Source organism: Ipomoea triloba, chromosome 4, assembly GCF_003576645.1.
Source record: "Ipomoea triloba cultivar NCNSP0323 chromosome 4, ASM357664v1".
NCBI lineage: Eukaryota > Viridiplantae > Streptophyta > Magnoliopsida > Solanales > Convolvulaceae > Ipomoea > Ipomoea triloba.
Window position 1 is genome coordinate 5716005 of NC_044919.1, and position 22721 is coordinate 5738725.

Here is a 22721-nt window from a genome sequence, read left to right on the forward strand (position 1 = left end):
CTGGAAGCGGGGAGAAAAACCTGAGGAGAGGCGGAGTAACCTGGCTGCTGTCCGAGCGAAAGAAACCTGAGGCTTGACGCGGGCTTGGTGATCAAAGGTCAAGTGCTCGAGAGGTGGAGTAACTGGAAGCGGGGAGAAAAACCTGAGGAGAGGCGGAGTAACCTGGCTGCTGTCCGAGCGAAAGAAACCTGAGGCTTGACGCGGGCTTGGTGATCAAAGGTCAAGTGCTCGAGAGGTGGAGTAACAAGAAGCGGGGCGAAAAACCTGAGGCTTGAGGCGGGCTTCGTGATCAAAGCTCAAGCGCTCGTTATTGTACTAAAAAGGGAAGTTTTTAGTGCAATCCTTCCAGGGAGTTTCTGGAAGAAGAGTGGACGTAGGCGGGTTGGCCGAACCACTTAAAAATCTCTCTTGCATTTACTTACTGTTTTCATCTCTCGCTAACCTCTCGATTGCACTGCATATAATCACACCTCTCGAACTAACCCAAACTCGTGCTAACTAAAAGGAGATAACATTTCCGCTGCGCATAAAACTTTGTCTTCACCTCGTGAGGTATCGAACTTAAACATCCTAAGTTCAATACACACGAGAGGTTGAAAAAATTTGCAAAATCTTATACAAGTCTATTCACCCCCCCCTCTAGACTTGTACCCCATCCCCTTGGGACCAACAGTTACGGTTACGATTCATAACCGAAACAATAAAATAAAATAATTGTTGAATTTAGACTATTTTTAAATAAGTAATAAAATTATAAAAATAAATAAATAAATAAATAAGTTTTGAGTGGCAGTTTAAAATCGAAATTGGAAACGAACCGTACCGATTTATCAAAATAAGTGTTTTATCATTTTCACTATATATGATTGTGGTTAAGTTCCGGTTCACGGTTCAACAATTATTTAATTTTATTTGTTCGGTTCTGAATCGCAACCAGAACCGTCCATACTATTTCGATATGATTGCTACAGTGTTTAGTTAGGTTCGAACCGTCGTGATCATCCATACATATAAGTAATAATTTGTTGGAGAAGAAACATAAATGAAATAATTATTTTTAAGGGTAACAATGTCAATTTAACATTTCAGGGGGGAAAATTGTCACTTTAATAACACAGGGGGGAAAAGTGCTATATGCACATAACATAGGGGGAAAAAGTGTCATTTTCCCTAATAATAATAATGTAAAGCATTTTCACAAATTTGATAGTTATCTTTTAAAAAATTACCAAAATTAATCCTTACTAATTAAAATCTAAATGAAATCAAATTTATTTTTAATGCCTACATATATTGTTACCATTGAAGAATATTAAGAAAATATATTGTGGATGCGTGTGCATTGTAATAATAATGGAAAAATATAATAGAAGTTACCATGGTGAACCATATGTTTATTTTATTTATAGATAGATTAGATTTAAATTTAAAAAGAAAAGATTTAGATAATATTTATTAGTAAAAGTATAATAATTGTTATCCAATAAAAAAATCAATTTTTTACTAAAGTGATTTACATATTTATTATGTGATACAATTTTAAATTTGTGTATTTTACTTTTTTCAATTTTTTTTTTGTCAAATCACAACATATATTGAACAGATTCTACCTATCGAAGACATATTTAAATCGGTACCATACTACCATATTTAAGACTATTTTTTATCAATTTTAAATTGGTGTATTTTGTGTAATTGGCATAAAAGTAGTTGCATAAAATTACGGTCTCTACTCTCTAGACTCTAGAGTCGTTGTCAGTTTCAACATCTATATTACGGAATATATGCGTAAGACGTTTTCTTTATTCTTGGAGGCTAAGCAACTCCATACTATAAATTCGCTACTCACAATTCTTCTTTTCTCACTTTCACTTTCACTTTCATCATAATCGCACCTCTAATGGCTCCCATTCAGCTCCTCGGCCCACCTGAGATCGACCGTGCAAAGCTTTCATCCGTCGCCGATCACGGCGGCGAAGCCAACACTCCACCCGTCGATACCCATGGCTCCGATTCATCTACCAAACCCCAGGGGGTTCAGCCCGACCCGAACCCTTTGATGGGCTTCACCGAGAAGGTTCAGCCCGACCCGAACCCTTTGATGGGCTTCACCGAGAATGGCTCGCCCGACCCGAACCCTTTGATGGGCTTCACCGAGAATGGCTCGGCCACTTTCCTCTCCACCGGAAACCCATGCTTGGACTTCTTCTTCCACGTGGTTCCGCACATGCCGCCCCAGGATTTGATCGGGCGGCTCGATGTGTCGTGGGCCCACAATCCCTTGACCACTCTGAAGCTGATCTGTAACCTCAGGGGAGTGAGGGGGACCGGCAAGTCTGACAAGGAAGGGTTTTATTTGGCGGCGCTTTGGCTCCACTACAACCATCCAAAAACTCTGTCTGGTAATCTCAAGGCCCTTGCTGAGTTTGGGTATTTTAAAGATTTTCTTGAAATTCTGTATAGGATTTTGGAAGGACCCTATGTCAGGAAATTTGAGAAGGAGCAGAGGGAGAATTCGAGCCGGAGACGGAGTAGGTTTCGTCGTGGACGCCGGAGATTCTTTTACCCGGAAAACGATGATGAGAATGATGATGAAGTTTATAGTGATGAAGTTTATGGTAGTGAAGAGAATGATCATGATGAGAATCATGATGAGGGAAATGAGGAGGAGGAGAAAATCAAGAAGGATTCGGAGGAATTGATGTCTGAAAAGGATGAAATCAAGAAGGATTCGGAGGAATTGATGTCTGAAAAGGATGAAATCAAGAAGGATTCGGAGGAATTGATGTCTGAAAAGGATGAAATCAAGAAGGATTCGGAGGAATTGATGTCTGAAAAGGATGAAATCAAGAAGGATTCGGAGGGATTGATGTCTGAGAAGGATGAAATCAAGAAGGATTCGGAGGAATTGATGGCTGAGAAGGATGAAATGGAGAAGGATTGGGAGGAGGAATTGTTGGCTGAGGCTGAGAAGGAGAAAATCAAGAAGAATTTGGAGAAATTGAAGCCTAAGAAGGAGAAAATCAAGAAAACTCCGGAGGAATTGATGGCTGAGAAGGAGAAAGCAAGGGCTGAGAAGGAGAAAGCAAGGGTTTTAAGAAAGCAGAGAGAGTTAAACAAGGCTGTAAAGGGTTTACAAACATACATTACTGATGAAAAATACAGGTTACTACATGACAAAATTTCCGATCTTTTTGCAGAAATGCTAGAGGCTGATCTTGAGAAATTGAAGTCAGGGAATCTTGGAGACATCAGCTTGGCTGCAAAATGGTGCCCCACTATTGATTCATCATATGATAAGACCACCTTAATTTGTGAGAGCATTGCAAGAAAATTGTTCCCTAGGGAGAAGTACACAGAATATGAGTGCTTAAAGGAGGCACATTATGTTTATAAGGTGAGGGACAGACTGAGAAAACAAGTTCTTGTGCCTTTGCACAAGGCATTGGAGTTGCCCGAGGTGTATATGAGTGCCAAACAATGGAACGTGCTGCCTTACAAGCGGGTGGCCTCGGTTGCAATGAAGAACTACACGAAGAAGTTTGCGAAGCACGATAACGAGAGGTTTACTGAGTACCTTAGGAAGGTGAAGAGCGGGGAGGCAAAGATTGCAGCCGGGGCATTGCTACCCCATGAGATCATAAAATCATTGGAACGTGCAGACCCGGAGGAGACAGAAGTTGCAGAGGTTGCCGAGCTGCAGTGGAAAAGAATGGTTGATGATCTTGCCAACAAGGGGAAGTTGAGTAATTGCATTGCTATATGTGATGTGTCTGGGAGTATGTCAGGAATACCTATGGATGTCTCTGTGGCATTAGGAATCTTAGTTTCTGAATTAAGTGAAGAACCGTGGAAGGGAAACCTGATCACTTTCAGTGCAGATCCTCAGCTTCATAAAATCAAGGGTGAAACCCTGCTGGAAAAGACTGCATTTGTCAAAACAATGGACTGGGGTATGAACACAAATTTCCAGAAAGCGTTTGATAGGATCTTGGAGATTGCAGTGGAGGGAAAACTGAGCCAGGAACAAATGATTAGGAGGGTGTTTGTTTTTAGTGACATGGAGTTCGACGAGGTTAGGAGGGTGTTTGATTTTAGTGACATGGAGTTCGACGAGGTTTCAGAGAATCCTTTGGAGGTTTCAGAGAATCCTTTGGAGGTTTCAGAGAATCCTTTGGAGGTTTCAGAGAATCCTTTGGAGGTTTCAGAGAATCCTTTGGAGGGTTCAGAGAATCCTTTGGAGGGTTCAGAAAATTCTTGGGAGACTGATTATGAAGTGATACAGAGGAAATTCAGGGAGAAGGGCTTCACAAATGTTCCAGAAGTTGTGTTCTGGAACCTCAGAGCTTCAAGGTCCACTCCTGTTGTGGCCAACCAGAGTGGTGTGGCATTGGTGAGTGGGTTCTCCAAGAATCTGCTGACCATCTTCTTGGAAAATGGTGGCATTGTGAACCCTGAGGAAGTCATGGAGCTTGCCATTTCTGGGGAAGAGTATAAGAAGCTTGCTGTTCTTGACTGATTTTGTAGTGTTCTTTCTTTAAGAGTTAAGAGTTTAGTAGATGGCAAATAATTCTGTAATCTTTAATGCTTTCAACTTTACTGTTCTCTATATAACTATGAAATATACAGAGTTATTGCCAAATAATTAAAACTTGAGAGAGTTGCATAGTGTAATGAAACCATTTGAGTTTTAGGATATTTGACACTCTTTCCTATTACATTTGCTCATTTCACATGTTCTAGCAATACAGAGCATATTATCCACTGTTTGTCCCTTGGAAACAGTTCTCTTCATCCAAGATTCTGTTAATTTACATAGCCTGTAAAAAGAGAGTCAATAAATTCAGTAATTCATTTGCAACTACCGTTGATGTTCTAGTTTTGAAATGAAAATGGCTTTCCAGCATCTGAAGGAACATATTCTAAAATGAAAACCATCCAGTTCCTATTCAAATTGATCATATAAGAAAGCAGTATGCTTACTTTTTAATGATTATATCAAGATTAAGCAGATTTAAGACACTAAAAGTTCTGAAACAATGCAGACAAGAACTATGGTATGAAAACATCAGGTTTTTACTTTCTTTGGTAATTGGATGGTTTGTTTTGTCCCACATCAAGTACTGAACAGTCAACCTCCTAATAATTATGGTATGAAAACTCTATTCTCGGCAATTGAGCAATGTCTTTAATTAGAACAAACTCAAAATTCTAAAACCAAACTCAATTGCCTTTTTGGACCAACCTCAAAGCACTCTATCATATTATTATGGAAAATACTACTCCTAATCTATTATCATATTATTATGGAAAATACTACTCCTAATCTATTATTATTCAATTGTATTTTACGAAATTTAAGTGGTTTTGTTGATGAAGAACAAAAAACGATCATGCCACATAATACTACTCCGTATTACATAATGTAGATGTACTGAAATAATGTAAATATACTGAAAAGGAAAAATTAAAAGTGAATTGTCATGTAGAACCAATAATGGAATTAACTCTTATTCCATTCATTCATGATCATGACAACTGAAACAACAGGGGCTAACCAACTGAAGAGAATTTTGCTTGAATATGTTGGACAGATTCCTTATCAATCCTGAAAGCTTTGGACAGAACATCCTCGGATATGCCCGGATCCGACCCAAACAACTCATTTGCAATGGTGATCACCCCCGGGTTCTGGCTATTGAAAGCCGTAAAGAGCGTAGCATTGCCGCCTCCAACGTTGTACATAAAGTGGATAAGCCCCTGCGGGATCACAAAAACATCTCCGCCCTTCAGCGTCTTCTCAAACAGCCGATTCTTCCCGCGATTCGCGGGATCAACGGCCACAAATCCTACGTAGGCCGTGCCCTGCACGACCAGGATGAACTCAGAAGAACGAGGATGCGTGTGAGGTGGAATCAAACCGGCCGGTCCAAGCTCCGCCCGAACCACCGTGAGCCCCAGCGTGTTGAGCCCGGGTATCCGGTTCACATCCGCCACGTTCACCGACACGCTCAGCCCGGGAAACGCCGGCGTCCCAATAGCGTCCAGACCAGAAGCGAAGAAATCATCCGCCGTCGCAAGTTTCGGATCCTTACACACTCTTCCGTTCATGAAAACTGTATATATATACCAATTAACCAAAAAGTTCAAGAAATTAACCAAACTGTATATATATATATATACATATACTTATAATAAGAATCGAAAGAACAAAAGAAAGAGGTAATACCAGCATGCCGGGGATCATTTACTGCAACGCAGAAGTCTTGGAGAGGGCTTGGATCATAAGCATAAGCAACTGAACAAGTTAAAGCAACAATGGTTAAGGCTACTAGGAAACCAGTGGCCATTATTGTAGCTAGTGTGAATATGAGATAATGTTGAATATATATAATATATGTTAGGACTCCGTATTATATATAGGAATATAATCAATGTGATGTACAAAATGAATCACGTTTGTCAGTTTGTGCATTGCAAAAAGCTAATGAACAGGTAGAGATATTATATATGCTTAATATCAAGCGTCCAAGCGGTAGCATTTCCAAAAATAAATCAAAGTTTATGCATATTCATACAAAAACAATGCATGTTTAGACTGGTTTTCTTTGTTTTACCCAAAAATGATGTTGTTTTACTTTTGAATAATGCAATGAAAATTTTATTTATTTAAAAATTAAAAATATCACAACATTTCACATTTAAATATATATCTTTTATGATAAACAAATGAGATCTATTTTCATTTTTCATGCCAGCAACCCTTATGTTATATGCTTACAAATCAAAGCCCACACTTGTAATTGTTATTATGATTCTGTTTGGGATATATAACTTAAAAGTTAGCTTAAATTTGAAAGTTTAAAATCTAATAGCTACTAATTTATTTTGAAAAGATATTTTAAACTCTTTATGTTTAAACAAATAGAACGTCAGTTAACTCCACTAAAGCGAGTGTTAATTGAGACACCGAATGTCACTTGACCACAAAGTCTTTAGCTACAACTTCAAATCAATCTTAGGAATAAAAAAAAAGTCAAAATTAAAAACGTAATAATAATTGAGGTGTTGTTTTCGTCCCGATTGCAACTTGCAATGATGTGATATATACAACGTAAGATATTGCTTCTTTTAAAATTTGTGTACCACATCTTGTCTCATATAATAATGATTCTTATAATTGTTTAACTATTGATGAATTGATAGAAACTTGTTACTTTATACACGTTAGTCAAATTAAATTATTTTAAGTAATTAAATGTAACGTCGAAATGTCAGTCCAGGCCAAATTGTGAGGTTAATTACTCAATGACACATCAATTTAATGGAATTAAATAATTCGTGATAAACTTTAAAATTTTGGATAAACTATATATTATCAATAAAAACCAAAAAAAATTTCAAAAAAAAAAATTAAAAAAAAACTAAAAATGAATGTGATATATAACATAACTAAAAATATATTAACAAATAAACTATTGACTATTATGCCCTCAAAGTAGATGATCACTTAACACCCCAACAGACGGAGGATTAAATCGGACAAAAAATCAATAGTTAAGGATTTAATCGGTTAAAAATGAAAGCCGAGGACCAATTTGGTACTTTTACTATAGTCTAGGGACCAAAACGATAATTAACTCTATATGGCTTACTCATGCGAGAAGTTTTTTGTTAAAAAACTTGAAAAATGTGTTTATTGTATTATATTAGTTACCTATGAAGAAGCTTCTCATAAAAAATATTTTCTCGTATATATGGTTTCATTTTAAAACCAATCATTTTTAGTATGTGTTTGGTTAAAAAGTACAGTATACTCTTTCACAAAATTGCTTTTGCCAAACGATTTTCGCAAATGCATCCAATCTTGAAATAATATATAGGCTACCTTTTTTAAGTTATAAAAAAAATTATAATAGTTAAGGTGAAGAGAATGAGTTTACCCTAAAATTTACAAAACTTATGTATCATGTAGAAATACTTATATGAGATTCAAGTGAAATTTGAAATACGTTGTTTGAGCTCAAAGTAAGATGAAATCATTTTGAACACATATATTAATATAGATTAGACACTAAAACTAGTACACTAGTTACTAACATGATACAAATTACATCCGACTTTAATATTAGTTAATGTGATGGCATGCATGAAAAGCTAATACATAACATTAATGATATAATTCGATCTCTTTGTAGACAAGGGCAACTATTAATGTCGTAATTAATTTGTTTCGTGATATTATTTTACATATGTGGTCTCTAAGATTCATCTTGTTTTAAATATGGGAGTATTTGAAAAATACCTTATCAATCAAAGTTTAGCTTGTTTGACTAATAAAACAGCTAATATAAGCGTGTAATAAATAATTTTTTGGGTTAACTTACAAGTACAAACATTCACCAACTTATTAATGTCAATAACTTATTATATATTTCAGTATTTTACTGAAAACATCAATAAAGCATGAAACAAGTACAAAAAGAAAAAAAAAAAAAGAACTCAAAACCAAGTACAAACATTTACCAACTAAAAGAAGATACACTATTCATAAATCATAACTCAAATTGGTTAGGTAATGGCATAACAGGATTAGTGCTAGTTTTGTCCCTTTTGAAGTTCTCTCAAGTGCTTTTCAGAGAAAGAAATAGGACACTTTCATTTTCTTAAGAAGATAGATTTTTCTGTTACTTGTGTGTTTTGTTTTAAAAATTGTGTTTATACTTTTGATAGGGTCTTATTTATTTATAAGAATACGATCATAAAAATTAAAAAGACCGTCCTGACTAGCCACATCAAGTTCGAGTGCTGAGCATTATGTTTTATTATCATAGCCCAATACCACCCTAAGCACTCTTGCACACTATGTCATTCCATTCATGACAATTAACTGAAAAAACAGGCTAGTCAGTCTAACTAACTGAGGCGAACTTTGCTTGGATATGTTTGACAGATTCCTTATCAATTCTAAAAGCTTTGGACAGAACATCCCCGGATATGGCCGGATCCGTCCCAAACATTTCATTGGCAATAGTAATCAACCCCGGATTCTGGCTATTATAAGCCGTAAAAAACGTGGCGTTGCCGACTCCAACGTTGTGCATAAAGTGGATAAGCCCCTGCGGGATCACAAAAACATCTCCGGCCTTCAGCGTCTTCGCAAACAGCCGATTCTTCAGGCCATTCCTCGGATCAACGGCCACAAATCCTACGTAGGCGCTGCCCTGCGTGACCATGATGAACTCGCAAGAACGAGGATGCGTGTGAGGTGGAATCAGACCCCCAGGTCCAACCTCCGCAAGAACCACCGTGAGCCCCAGGGTGTTGAGCCCCGGTATGCGGTTCACGTCCGCCACGTTTACCGACACGCTCAGCCCCGGAAACACCGCCGTCCCAATACCGTTTAGACCAGAAGCGAAGAAATCATCCGCCGTCGCAAGTTTCGGATCCTTACACACCCTTCCGTTCATGAAAACTGCATATATATATTACCAATTAACCAAAAAGTTCAAGAAATTAAACTGCATATATATATTTTACTTATAATAAGAATCGAAAGAACAAAAGAAAAAGGTAATACCAGCATGTTGGGGATCAGTTACTGCAACGCAGAAGTCTTGGAGAGGGCTTGGATCATAAGCATAAGCAATTGAACAAGTAAAAGCAAAAATGGATAAGGTTACTAGGAAACTAATGGCCATTGTTTTATAATAGCTAGCTAGTGTGAATATGAGACAATATATTAGTATTATATATAGGAATCTACATGATGGCCGGACAAAGTGAATCATGTTTGTACATTGCAAAATGTGAACAGGTAGAGATATAAGGTTAATATCAAGCTGTTGTATTTCTATAAATAAATCAAAGTTTGAAGGAATTGAATAAATATTATATTGTTGAATATTCATATAAAAACAATGCATGCATGTTTATACATACTGGTTTAATTTACTTATCCATATGTATTTAGGCCAAACAATACGAGTTTGTATTATTGTGCATATTCGTTTAAAACAATACAACTACAGGAGTTAAGTCAGGTTTTTTTTTTTTGAGTGCTACCCACCCAGATGTTGTCTATTTGTTCATAAACTACTTTCTACAGTATTCTTAAAATGACAAATTTTTATCCAAAAACTAATATATGAAACACTTCTACGTTTTTTTTCTTAAAAAATAGCAATGAAATTAAAATATCATTTCTTCTCTTTCAATTCCCAATAATTCTATTCCTACCTATCAAATAATGAAATTTGAATTCCTATCTTTTTATCATCTTATTTTTTTTCTCATGAATTATAATTCTTTTCTTTTCTAATCCCCTCCTTAGCTTTCAACCAAACGACGGTTAAAGTTTAAAGTTATTTTAATATATATAACCATAATTTTATATTGATGGAAATATTTGACCTCACCTAACAAAAGTAAGCCGGAGGTGGAAATGAAGCCAAAATAAATTAATTTTTATTTTGTGATTCTAATCAGTAAACAATTACAATAAAATTAATCAGTGTAGGCTACTCATAATTGATATTATTATCAAATTTAAGCAGTAAGCACAAATAAGTTCTATTATGAATACTCTTTTTTTTTTTTTGAAGATTCTATTATGAATACTCTTAAATTCTACTCTCTCGTGTTTACTTTCTTACGTGAGAAATAATGAAGGACTATTTTAATTATGTAGGTCTCCAAAAAATTGTTCATATAAAAAATTTGATAATAAAAGTAAAATTTAGGAGTAAAATATAAAAATTCACGTGATATATTTCAATAATACACATTATTGTTCTCCCACACATCTCACCGGAAGCTAGTATAGTATACTGTATATAATGGAATGCATCAATGACATTCTAGAAGATGTTCCCTTTATGGGGGACAATAAGTCGAGGACTTATTTCTCCTAAGACTAAGATATCTGGGTTCAATCACTTATCCATTCGGGAAGTTATGGACAATACATCTATCTAATCTTAACAATGGGGTATTTAATTATTTCAGATTCGTTGATATCAAGAAAAAGAGATGGAGAAAAAAAAAAAAGGAAAAAGAAAAAGAAAAGTAGCCAAAAATTGCAAACGTGCCCAATAGGTACATACAAAGTGTAACTTGTGCACACAAGGTAATAGACCTCCTCTCTATTCTTTTTTTCTCTTACAAATATAATCCTACAATAAACCATCTCTAGTTTGCATAGTATACTTTTACCTTTTCTCTCCTCTATTCTCTTTCTTCTACCTCTACCCGTACGTTGCGCCGCAACGATGGCCTCTTAATGCCATTCAGACCCGATGCAAAGAAATCGTCAGTCGTCACAAGTTTTCAGGTCCTTGCACACCTTCCTATTCAAGAAAATTGCATATATATATACACTAACGAAAAAAAAAAAAACCGTGTTTGGAACAACCTAACAAAGTTTATCAAACATTTTAGCTCCTAATGGGAGCGACCTAATCTTTAGCTTTCTTGATTGTGATGGTCAACTATGACGAATGAGTAACCTAATGGCCTTCAGCTTTCTTGGACGCGTACGTATATTGACATATGCTTCGTGATCAACTTACAACTTCAAATCAATCTTTGAGAATACGACTTTAAAAAAAAAAAAAGACAAATAATAAATAATTAAGCTGCTGTTATCGTCCCCAGGTTGCTATAATATGTATAGTACAATGTAAAATGTTGCATGTTTTAAAATGTTTGTACCATATTCTTTTTCTCATACAGTAGTACTAATAATAATATTTGATTTGATATTTTTATAAGATTTTTAAAAAAAAATTATATAACCTTCGAAGACAGCTACTTATTGCTGTCAACTTCACTCTCCTATTAGCATACATACGTCTCTTACCTAAATTATATTTGTCTAGATTGTATTGAGATGACTTCATGTTTGTCCTTTTTTAGGGAAGAAAACAAAAAGTCTCATCTTCACCTAATAGCTAGGGACATCATGTTCGTCCATTCTTAGGGAAGAAGATGTCTTCTTTTTTTTTTATTTATATATATATATATATATATATATATCAAAACCATGTTGTTGTTGTTGTTTTATATATTGCAATGTCATATTAGTTCTTTAAAAAAAAATACACTATTCAATGTCAAATAATTGAATTAAATACAAGAAATAATGTTTTATATAAGAATCATATAAAATTATTTTTAATCATTTAACATGATTTTATCTATTAACTTAATAAAATTGACTATCATATACTGAATAATAATTAATAAATACAAATAATAGTGACACTTTAATATAATTTGACAAAATAATTGGTCCAAACATATGGCAATTTTTTGAAGTAAATTAAAACACATGGTATTTAAACTTTCAACAATGTTTTATGATGTAAAAAATGCCTATTATTATTATTATTATTATTATTATTATTATTATTAAATGATAAGTATATCTCAGACCTATTTACAAAGTCAAACACCAAAAAAATAACATATTCAAATATCACTCATCTACAATATCTCTAAATAATTTCCATACGAATACTTCTTCAAATGTTAAGCTTCACAATTAACTCACATCTAAAAAAATCATAAAAATAAAAATTCACAACTTAATAAAATAAATTAAATGTTAAGTTTTTTAAAAAGCTTGCATCCCAAAAAGAAAAGGAAATAAGAAAAGAAAAGTTGACCAATGACCAACCATCATCTGCAATAGTGAAACAAGGAGCTTACGTTATTCCTTGCGTCATCATACCATCACCACTCCTTCATCGTTACATTTTAAAGTTTTTTTAACTTTTATACTATTAATAGAATTTTGTATGCGCGATGCGCAAAAAGTAGGTGTCCAATATTAATATTTTATATTAAAATTTTAAATTAATTAACATATAACTCCAATATATAATGTTAATATATTATTATTATTGAATAAGATAATAAAGTATATTGTGGATGCATGTGCATGATAACAATAGTGGAAAAGATACCGAAAGTTATAATGGTAGGGATATATTTGTACAAAATATTATAAAGTACAACTTTTATAGCATAACGTGTATATAAAAAAAAAAAAAAAAAAAAAAACTTAACGGAAAAGGCGGACATAAGTGAAGGGTATAACCTTCATTCACACATCACACTTATTATGTTTTTAGATTATTATTATTATTATTGATGAATTATGTTGACCGGGGTCTAACTCAAATAACTCGATTAATTAATGATTTGTATTGAGGAATTTATGTAATGCTATTACTAAGACTAAAAATGATATGTTATATCTTAACAAGACAAATGAGAGTGTTTATATACTAATAATCTGTATTCAAAAAATATACTAATAATCTCCTAACTATCCCGTGAGAAGAGAGCGGGAAGTTATAACCACCGTAGACCGCACCTCACGCCGTGTAAACCCCAATAAACGAAGACCTCGCACCCGGTCGAGCACAGGGCTCGCCCTAGGCAGGCTAGGCCAGAGTAGGCTGATCGGGCTTGGCCAGGCTAGGTCCTGGGGCTCCATTGCTAATTGGCTCCGATTTTTTTCGGGTTGATCCTCCCCGGGTCTGTTTATAATATATCCCTCAATTATTAATTATTATTATTATTATTATTATTATTATTATTAAATGGAAAGTATCTCCTGGAGTCTTGGACACACGCCTACATTTTTTTTTTTGAAAACTGGACCCACCTACATATTTAAACACACCAAAAAAAAAACATTCAAATACCACTCATCTACAATCTCTTGATTCTTGAATTAGATAGACTATAATTAATTTTCAAGCAAATACTTCGTCAAATGTTAAGCTTCGTAATTAAGCTCATATCCAAAAAAAAAAAATTTCATAAAAATTAAAGTTCAAACCTAATTTAACATAATAAATTGTTAAGTTTTTTAAAAGCTTACATCCAAAAAAACATCATAAGAAGGGTTCATCACGCTATGATCGAGAGCAAGATGTCGAACATCAATTTTATGTTTAAAAAAAAGAGATAATTTTGTCTCAATGTTATCGCTTCTATTCCTAAAAATCATGAAATTGAAATATACCAAGGAAGACATGTGATTCTAATTCCATGAAAATGAGGTAATTATAATTCTACGGAATTACAATTACCTCAACCAAACAAAAAAAAAAATTAAGTAAATTTTTTTTTGTTTGGTTGAAGGTAATTGCAATTCCTTCCAAACAAACATTTAATAATAATTTTCGTTAATTAATTTTCGTTACCTTTGGAATTAGGTGAAAATGAAATTGTAATTCCTTCCAAACAAACGTCCCGTAAGATACTTAGTTTTTTTTTTTAATAATTCTCGTTAATTAATGTTTGCATCAAATAAGACAATATATTGAGCCAATAGCTTGAGACATTTGATAAATAAATTATTAATATAATTAGAAGGTCAAAGGTCTTAGTCTTATAAAGACTGTGTAAGAATACTTAAATTGCACATTAAATTATTTACCAACCCAACTATTATGCAGTTTGATGAAATTCTGGTTATCATTTTAAATGGGTGGTCATAGATTTAAATCCAGTAACTTAATTCTTTGGACTGAAAATATTTGAGTAAATAATAAAACATATAGTACTCGGTAAAAAATCATGAATATTAAAAAATTTTGGAAAACTGAAACAAGCTAAGGAGCTTACGTTATTCCTTGCGTCATCATACCATCACCACTCCTTCATCGCTACAATTTAGTTTTTAACTTTTATATATTTTTCTTATAGGAGAAACTATCAAAATATCAAATGTGCTTTTTTCTTTGTTAAATAAAATACATTTTACACTTTGATATCAAATAAAGTAAAGTGAAAGATGTTCGAATGTTTGCACTATTTAATAAAAGAACATTTCTAACTCACACGTGAGGGGTGTGTTAGTTACTTTAGTAAATTTTTTGACGTCGGTTTTTTAAAAAATCGACGTCATTTAGGCGACGTTAAATGTATTTGCTGTAGTAGTGCATATTACCTATTCCTTTTTAATTTCATGTATACTAAATATTAGAATTGAAATTATCAATAATTCTATTCCAAACCAAACACTGAAATTTAATTTTCCATATTATTCCTCATATTGAAATTTCTTTCCATTCTAATTTTCTCTCTCCAACCAAACACCCGGTTAGGGAAAGAAATTTTCATGGCCAGGCCAAAAATTAGACGTTTGAATATCATTTTACACATTTAAAAAGATCATTATAATCTGATATCATTATTTATTTGTTTGTAATTTATGCAACTATTAAACAAGTGATTATTACATCGATAAAATATCATACCATAATATTGAGTATTATTACAACATTACAAAGGCTAGAGAAATAACCTTTAATTATTGTTTACATTCAAAAATATTTCTCCTAAGAGAATTTTGCTCTAATTTGACTTATCACTTTCTTATCCACTCTGAAAGCTTTGGACAACACATCATCATCCAAGATTGGTGGATTTGATCCAAAGAGCTGGTCTGGTACAAAATTAAACCCAGGATCTTGACTATTAAAAACTGCAATAGTACTTACATTTCCAGTTCCAATGTTAGCCCCAAAGTGAATGAGACCTTGTGGGGTGACAAAAACATCTCCAGCGTTGTACGTGTTTGCATAAACACGATTTTTGGTTCTGTCACTTGGATCAACGGTCACAAACCCGAAGTAGACACTTCCTTCTAAGATGAGGACAAGCTCAGCTGCTCGAGGGTGAATGTGGGGTGGAGTGACGCTATTTGGTGCAAAATCATTGCGGATCAAAGTGAGGCCGAGGGTATTAAGTCCAGGTATTTCGTTAATACTAGCCGCACTATATGTTGAACCGGCGAACGCTGGAAACTTGGTAGTATTAAGACCTGAGGTGAAGAAATCTTCTGCTGTTACAAGCTTTGGGTCTTTGCACGCCCTTCCATTCACAAAAACTGCAGACAAATTTTCAAATTAATCAAAAATATATCGATCTTACTATTAAAGTCACATACACACAAAAAAGAAAAAAAAAAGAATTTATGAGTACTTGTGGCTTTGGGGTCATTTGATGCAACACAGAAGTCTTGAAGAGGGTTTGGATCATAGGCATGAGCAAATGAAGAAACTAAAGAAATAATGGCTAAGGTTAATGTCGTGTGAATCGCCATTGTTGTTGATGTTTGCTTGTGTGATATGATTGTATTATTTTTCTTTCTTGAAACTGGAGTATTTATATACTCCCTAACTTTGTTGAACACTATCAATTCAATAATTTCTTTTGATCTTCATTAATTATTTTGTGTATATATATTATGGAAAGATGTTTATAAATTAGTAAGCTAAGAATCTCCAATTCCTTATTATTGAGTTAATCATTTTAATTAGATAGACAAAATCACTAATGCAAATCAAGAAAAGACAAATGAATCAAAATATANCTGCCGACAATCTCCCACTTGAAGATTAGATTGTAACAATCATATCTTCACACCATTCTTTCTACCTTGCACTTTCCATGTCGCTTACGTCTCTATCAGGCCACAGGAAGATCGACACCAAGTAAACTTATCAACATTGATTACCTTTGTTAGGAAATCTGTTACGTTGTCCGTGGTATGGATTTTCTGCAAATCTACTGTCCCTTCTTCCACCTTTTCTCGGATGAAATGGTACTGCACTCGTATGTGTTTCGTCCTTGAATGAAATGTAGGATTCCTTGCTAGATGCAAGGCACTCTGACTGTCACAAAACAAAGAGACAAACTCTTGTTTGTGCCCGAGCTCCTCCAATAGCATTTTCAACCAAATTGCTTCTTTACTGGCTTGTGTAGCTGCTACATATTCTGCTTCTGTTGTTGACGTAGCCACAACTGCTTGCAGTTTTGAAACCCAGCTTACAGCTCCACCAGCAACTTTGAACACATATCCTGTCGTAGATTTACTTTTATCCAAATCCCCTGCATAGTCAGAATCCACATACCCGTTAATAAGAAAGTCTGATCCTCCATAACATAATGCAACATCTGAGGTCCCCTTGATGTATCTTAGGACCCTCTTCACACAGTTCCAATGCTCTCTGCCTGGATTCGCCATGTACCGACTAACTACTCCCACTGCTTGCGCAATGTCTGGTCTTGTACATATCATAACGAACATTAGACTCCCCACCGCTGATGCATACGGTACTCGAGACATCTCCATCCTCCCTTCTTCATTGCTAGGACTCATACTTGAGGATACTTTGAGATTAATAGGAAGAGGGGTAGAAATTGGCTTACAATCTTGCATGCTGAAACGTGACAAGATTTTCTTTAAATAATTCTTTTGAGAAAGCCAAATCTTCCTATTACCTCTGTCTCGGTGAATTTGCATCCCTAGAATCTTGTTTGCTGGTCCCAAGTCCTTCATTTCGAATTCCCTAGCCAGTTGTGTCTTCAATTCATCAATGTGATCTTTGTTGGGGCCTGCGACCAACATGTCATCTACATACAACAACAATATAACAAAGTTATCTTTTCCAAACCTCTTGAAATATGCACAAGGGTCTGCATTCAGTCTGTTGTATCCAACGCACATGATGAAGGAATCAAATCTCTTATACCAACACCTTGGCGCCTGCTTTAAACCGTATAGAGATTTGTTCAACCTGCAAACCAAGTTCTGATTCTCTTTGTCTTCAAATCCTTCAGGCTGGAGCATATATATCTCTTCTTCAAGATCTCCATGAAGAAAAGTCGTTTTCACATCTAGCTGCTCTAGATGTAAGTTGAATGTAGCACACATCGCCAAAACTACACGAACTGTTGTTAGTCGAACCACAGGTGAAAATATTTCATTGAAATCAATACCTTCTTTCTGAGCATATCCCTTCACCACTAGTCTTGCACGATACCGCTCCACTTGATCGTCNAGTCTTGCACGATACCGCTCCACTTGATCGTCACCATTCCTTTTGATTTTGAAGACCCATTTGTTACCAATTGGCTTCCTTCCTTGTGGTAGTGGCACAAGTTCCCATGTATTATTTTTATGGAGAGCTTCTATTTCTTCCTGCATTGCTGCCGTCCATTGAGAAACATCTGAGCTGTTTATCGCTTCCTGAAAGGTTGATGGCTCACCATCCTCTGTTAGAAGGCAGTATGCAACATTCCCCTCCATAACATAATCTGAGTGCCAAGTGGAACGTCTTCTTTCACGGTCTGATTGACGAGTTGTTGGAGTTCCAGAGCGTTCTGGTTCTGGTTCCTCGTGCGCCGGTTCTGCTTCAGAAGAATCTTGTTCAAATTCCTCCTCTACCTGTATCTGAGTAGTTTTTGGCTTTTCTTTTTCCGTGCTATCATCAACTTCTCCTCTTTGTAGCATGTCCTCTACAAAGATAACATCCCTGCTGATGACAACTTTGTGGGCAGTGGGATCCCACAAGCGATACCCCTTTACTCCATCAGCATACCCCAAGAATCTACATTTCCTGGACTTCGGATCCAACTTTGTAATTTCCTGGGCATTGTACATTGCATACACAATGCTTCCAAATATATGGAGGTTTGAATAATCAACAGGCTTACCAGTCCACATCTCCATTGGTGTCTTCAGCTCGATTGCAGTTGATGGAGCTCGATTCACCAAATAACAGGCGGTATTGACTGCTTCTGCCCAGAATGATTTTTCTAAGCCCGCAGCCCTCAACATTGCTCTTGTCCTTTCCAGCAAGGTTCTGTTTATCCGCTCTGCCACTCCATTTTGTTGAGGAGTGTATGCCACCGTGAACTGCCTTTTGATGCCTTCCTTCTTGCAGAAGTCATCAAATTCCTCACTTGTATATTCCCCGCCATTATCTGTCCTGAAACACTTGATCTTCTTCCCGGAATCAAGTTCCACCCGTGCTTTGAAGACTTTGAAAGTCGCAAACACATCTGACTTTCTCTTGATAGGGTACACCCAGCATCTCCTAGAGTAATCGTCGATGAATGAGACAAAATACTTTGCCCCTCCTAGGGATGGAACCGGTGCTTGCCACATATCAGAGTGAACCAATTCTAGAACAACCTTGCCTCTAGAATTTGATGTGCTGAATTTAAGACGATGCTGCTTACTTGTTATACAATGCTCACACAAAGGAAGTGATACCTTTGTTAACCCCGGAAGTAGCTTTTGCTCCACAAGAATCTTCATTCCTTGTTCTGACATGTGCCCAAGTTTCTGATGCCATAGCAGCGTAGAGTCTGGACTACATGCGGCAACCGATGCCTCTGCTTCTTGCAAAGTCTCTCCCTTCAGCATGTATAGATTTGCAGCTATCTTCTCCCCTTTCATCACCACAAGCGCTCCTTGGAAAATCTTCATGACTCCTTTCTGTGTTTCAATCTTGGTTGCACTATTATCCAATATTCCATAGGATAATAGATTTTTCTTCAGGCCCTTCACGTGCCGCACATCCTGAACAGTTTGGACTGTTCCATCGTACATCTTCAGCTTGATGGTTCCAATGCCGATAATCTCCAAGGCATGATCGTCGCAGTTGTACACAGATCCTCTTAAGATTGGTTCATAATGATGGAACCATTCTTTCCTTGAGGTCATGTGATATGTGGCTCCCGAGTCTATGAGCCATATATCCGCGAACCTTTTTCTGCCTTCCCTGGCTATTGATGCTTCGCAACAGAGAGCACTTCCATCATCCGAGGTACTTGCAACATTTCCTTGAGGATTGGAATTCTGAGGTAAATTCCANGTCTTGCGCCGACTTTCTTCTTCAAGAACCGCAGCTGCAACATCATCGAAGACTAGATAGTCTGTAAGGATGTTGTTTGTTAAGTTGATGATGAGCTGATCATACGAATCAGGTAGACTCTGAAGTAGAAATTCCGCACGCTCCTGTGGCTCTATTTTACAGCTTAGAGATGTAAGCTGGGAAAATAGAGTATTCAGCGTATTTAAGTGTTCCGTCACTGAAGTAGATTCTGACATACGAAGAGTATATAATTTCCTCTTAAGGAAAATTTTGTTGTGCAGTGACTTGGCCTCGTACAACCGGTTGAGGTGATCCCAAATCTCCTTGGCCGTCTTCTTCTCCTCAATGCTTGACAATACTCCATCTGCTATTGATAAGTATAGATCCGCCATAGCATCCTCGTTCATCTCGCTTCATTTTTTGTCATCAGTAAAATCCACCGGCCTTTCACTGATAGCTGCTAGACAGTTGTCTTTCCTCAGGATAGCCTTCACCTTCAATTTCCACAATGAGAAATTTTTTCCCATTGAATTTTTCAATCTCAAATTTCGCTGCCATATTGTTCTTGAAACAAATTCTGAACAATATATCTGAAGGCTCTGATACCAATTGTTGCGCCCGCGGAAGTGGGATAGATCAGATTGCAACAATAATTTGAGAAAGAAAAATAAATGAGGCACAGATTTTACGTGGAAAACCCCTAAACAAATTAGGGTAAAAACCACGGGCAAGGGTAGAAGAATTTCACTATGAGAAAATAGGAGTTACAACCACTCTCTAACTAACAAGGAGAAAACAAGGATAATTCTCTCTTGCTAGGAAGGAGAAATACACTCAACAAACTCTCTAATATCTCTAGTATATGAGGGAAGAATAGAATGATTTGGGATGACTAGAATGACAAATGACCTCCCTATTTATAGTTGTAGATTTGGGGTCATTTTGTAGTTAGCCTAAAATGTAGGGACCAAACAATAAATAGTTTTGTTCAAACTTTGTAGGTGCCTAACATTCCTAACTCCATTTAAATATTGTAGCTTGCCAAACTTTGTGTGCTACCTAATGTGGCTGCTGCCTACATTCTCTGCCGACAATCCATAATCACTATTTTTTGTTATATCCAAAAGTAAAAGACAGGTAAAACTAGACTACCGTAATTTTTTTTTGGAGCAAACTAGACTACCATAGTTAAACAACATCTTACCACTCTTTAAATTAAAGGCATCTAAAAGTAATAGGTTCTCAATACTATTTGATGGTTGATCCAAAATAAACCATGCCCACCTGCTCAATTAGTCCAAATTGATCCATCAATTTGCACACTTATCATCCTCTCAATAGTTACGAGATTCGGACGATACAATGTTTACAAATAAGCTCAAATAAAATATTCTTCACACAATTTTCTTACGCTATAAATTCATCTTTACCTTTACATTATTAAATTCCTTGACCTCAACAATCAAAATTGAAGCCCCTCCCTCAACGTATTTATATTCTCTATTTATGCTCAACACTCATGTAATTAGTTTCCAATCATAGTATGATCATCTGAAAGAATTAGAGTGTCAATGATGTTTGTGCATTAAATCTTTGAATTTGAACCAATATTCATTCGTATTATATGGATTAATAACTTTTAAAAAATGTGATTATCACATGAGATAGGAATGCCACACCATATATTTATTACATTATAAAAGAGAAACAATCTTTAATTATTGCACATTCCGTTTACATTAAAATGCTACTTTTCCTAAGAGAATTGTGCTCTAATTTGCTTTATCACTTTCTCATCCACACGAAAAGATTTAGCCAACACATCATCTAAGATGAGTGGGTCAGATCTAAAAAGCTGATCCGATACAAAATTAAACCCAGGACTTTGGCTATTGAAAACCGCATAAGTACTTCCATTTCCAGATCCAATGTTAGCCCCAAAGTGAATAAGTCCTTGAGGGGTAACAAAAACATCTCCAACGTTGTACGTTTTTGCATGGACTCGATTTTTTGTCGGATCGCTTGGATCAGCGGTTACAAATCCGAAGTAGAAAGTACCTTCCAAAACGATGGCAAGCTCAGATGCTCGAGGGTGAATGTGGGGTGGAACAACGGAACCAACCACATAGTCATTGCGAACCAAAGTGAGACCGAGTGTATTTAATGCAGGTATATTGTTAATACTAGCCGAACTAAATGTTGAGCCCGGGAACGCCGCGGGTAATGTGGAAGTATTAAGACCTGTTGTGAAGAAATCTTCTGGAGTTACAAGCTTTGGGTCTTTGCAAACTCTTCCATTAATAAAAACTGCACAAAAATTACAAATTAATCCCAAATGTTAGTTGCATATACATATATAGTGAGTATTTATGAACAAGAAAACAGAAAATAATGTATGAGAGGTACTAGTGGCTTTGGGGTCATTTGCCGCAACACAGAAGTCTTGAAGAGGGCTTGGATCATAGGCATGAGCAAATGAAGAAACTAAAGCAATAATGGCTAAGGTTAATGTCAAGTGAAAGGCCATTGTTGTTTAATTTGTGTGAATGCATTTGCTCGAGTATAGAGTATATATAGTTACTTGAAGAATACCAATCATATTTTCTTCATTTCTCTTTTTGTATATTATGGAAAGATATATATCAATTTGGTAATAATCGCCATTTCAAATTGAGTCAATTATTTTTAGTAAAACAGGATTTTTTTTCCTTATTAAAATCTCTCTCTCTCTCTCTCTCTTGATGCTGGTAATGTAAATTTGTTGGATTCTTCTTATTGTTATTAGAAAAAATAGCATCTCCAGTATTAGAATAATTATAGGTGGTGAGGAGGTCCGTTTTTTCTTCATTTATATTTTTTTTTCGATTACTTTCTTTTTTATACATTAAGCTATATATATTTTTTATATCAATTGGAAGGGGTTACCCAGAATGTTCATTACATTCTTCTAACTATTTACAAACAAATTCCGCCAGCAAGGTATACCTATCGCTTCATCTTCTAGTATGTTCCTAATGCCATCTGGTGGGTCCT

The 22721-nt window shown here is 35.5% G+C and overlaps 5 protein-coding genes across 5 annotated transcripts; 1 reads left to right on the forward strand and 4 right to left on the reverse strand.

Annotated features, from left to right (window-relative positions):
* The first annotated feature begins 1833 nt into the window (after positions 1–1833).
* On the forward strand, positions 1834–4674 carry LOC116014855 (flagellar attachment zone protein 1-like). The gene is made up of 2 exons (XM_031254811.1): positions 1834–2053; positions 2138–4674. The coding sequence occupies exons 1-2, from the start codon at positions 1901–1903 to the stop codon at positions 4517–4519; spliced, it is 2535 nt and encodes an 844-aa protein (XP_031110671.1). The 5' UTR covers positions 1834–1900; the 3' UTR covers positions 4520–4674.
* Positions 4643–6369, reverse strand: LOC116014858 (germin-like protein subfamily 1 member 17). The gene is made up of 3 exons (XM_031254814.1): positions 6230–6369; positions 5559–6116; positions 4643–4820 (listed from the first exon to the last, which is right to left on the reverse strand). The coding sequence occupies exons 1-3, from the start codon at positions 6348–6350 to the stop codon at positions 4807–4809; spliced, it is 693 nt and encodes a 230-aa protein (XP_031110674.1). The 5' UTR covers positions 6351–6369; the 3' UTR covers positions 4643–4806.
* Positions 6370–8698: 2329 nt separating this feature from the next.
* On the reverse strand, positions 8699–9731 carry LOC116017091 (germin-like protein subfamily 1 member 17). Its single transcript, XM_031257617.1, has 2 exons — positions 9581–9731; positions 8699–9475 (listed from the first exon to the last, which is right to left on the reverse strand). Exons 1-2 carry the CDS (start codon positions 9699–9701, stop codon positions 8913–8915), a joined length of 684 nt encoding a protein of 227 aa, XP_031113477.1. The 5' UTR covers positions 9702–9731; the 3' UTR covers positions 8699–8912.
* A 5525-nt stretch (positions 9732–15256) lies between these two features.
* LOC116014696 (germin-like protein subfamily 1 member 17) lies at positions 15257–16213 on the reverse strand. The gene is made up of 2 exons (XM_031254639.1): positions 16006–16213; positions 15257–15910 (listed from the first exon to the last, which is right to left on the reverse strand). The coding sequence occupies exons 1-2, from the start codon at positions 16124–16126 to the stop codon at positions 15360–15362; spliced, it is 672 nt and encodes a 223-aa protein (XP_031110499.1). The 5' UTR covers positions 16127–16213; the 3' UTR covers positions 15257–15359.
* Positions 16214–21444: 5231 nt separating this feature from the next.
* On the reverse strand, positions 21445–22215 carry LOC116015031 (putative germin-like protein subfamily 1 member 9). Its single transcript, XM_031255015.1, has 2 exons — positions 22095–22215; positions 21445–21995 (listed from the first exon to the last, which is right to left on the reverse strand). The coding sequence occupies exons 1-2, from the start codon at positions 22213–22215 to the stop codon at positions 21445–21447; spliced, it is 672 nt and encodes a 223-aa protein (XP_031110875.1).
* Between the last annotated feature and the right edge of the window lie 506 nt (positions 22216–22721).

Excerpts from the sequence above, each read along its gene's own strand:
- LOC116014855 (XM_031254811.1), top strand. The coding sequence starts at position 1,901 with ATGGCTCCCATTCAGCTCCTCGGCCCACCTGAGATCGACCGTGCAAAG. Across the intron at positions 2,054-2,137 it reads GGGTTCAGCCCGACCCGAAC|CCTTTGATGGGCTTCACCGA; the intron begins CCTTTGATGGGC and ends CCCGACCCGAAC.
- LOC116014858 (XM_031254814.1), bottom strand. The coding sequence starts at position 6,350 with ATGGCCACTGGTTTCCTAGTAGCCTTAACCATTGTTGCTTTAACTTGT. Across the intron at positions 6,117-6,229 it reads AAATGATCCCCGGCATGCTG|TTTTCATGAACGGAAGAGTG; the intron begins GTATTACCTCTT and ends ATATATATACAG.
- LOC116017091 (XM_031257617.1), bottom strand. The coding sequence starts at position 9,701 with ATGGCCATTAGTTTCCTAGTAACCTTATCCATTTTTGCTTTTACTTGT. Across the intron at positions 9,476-9,580 it reads AACTGATCCCCAACATGCTG|TTTTCATGAACGGAAGGGTG; the intron begins GTATTACCTTTT and ends ATATATATGCAG.
- LOC116014696 (XM_031254639.1), bottom strand. The coding sequence starts at position 16,126 with ATGGCGATTCACACGACATTAACCTTAGCCATTATTTCTTTAGTTTCT. Across the intron at positions 15,911-16,005 it reads AAATGACCCCAAAGCCACAA|TTTTTGTGAATGGAAGGGCG; the intron begins GTACTCATAAAT and ends ATTTGTCTGCAG.
- LOC116015031 (XM_031255015.1), bottom strand. The coding sequence starts at position 22,215 with ATGGCCTTTCACTTGACATTAACCTTAGCCATTATTGCTTTAGTTTCT. Across the intron at positions 21,996-22,094 it reads AAATGACCCCAAAGCCACTA|TTTTTATTAATGGAAGAGTT; the intron begins GTACCTCTCATA and ends ATTTTTGTGCAG.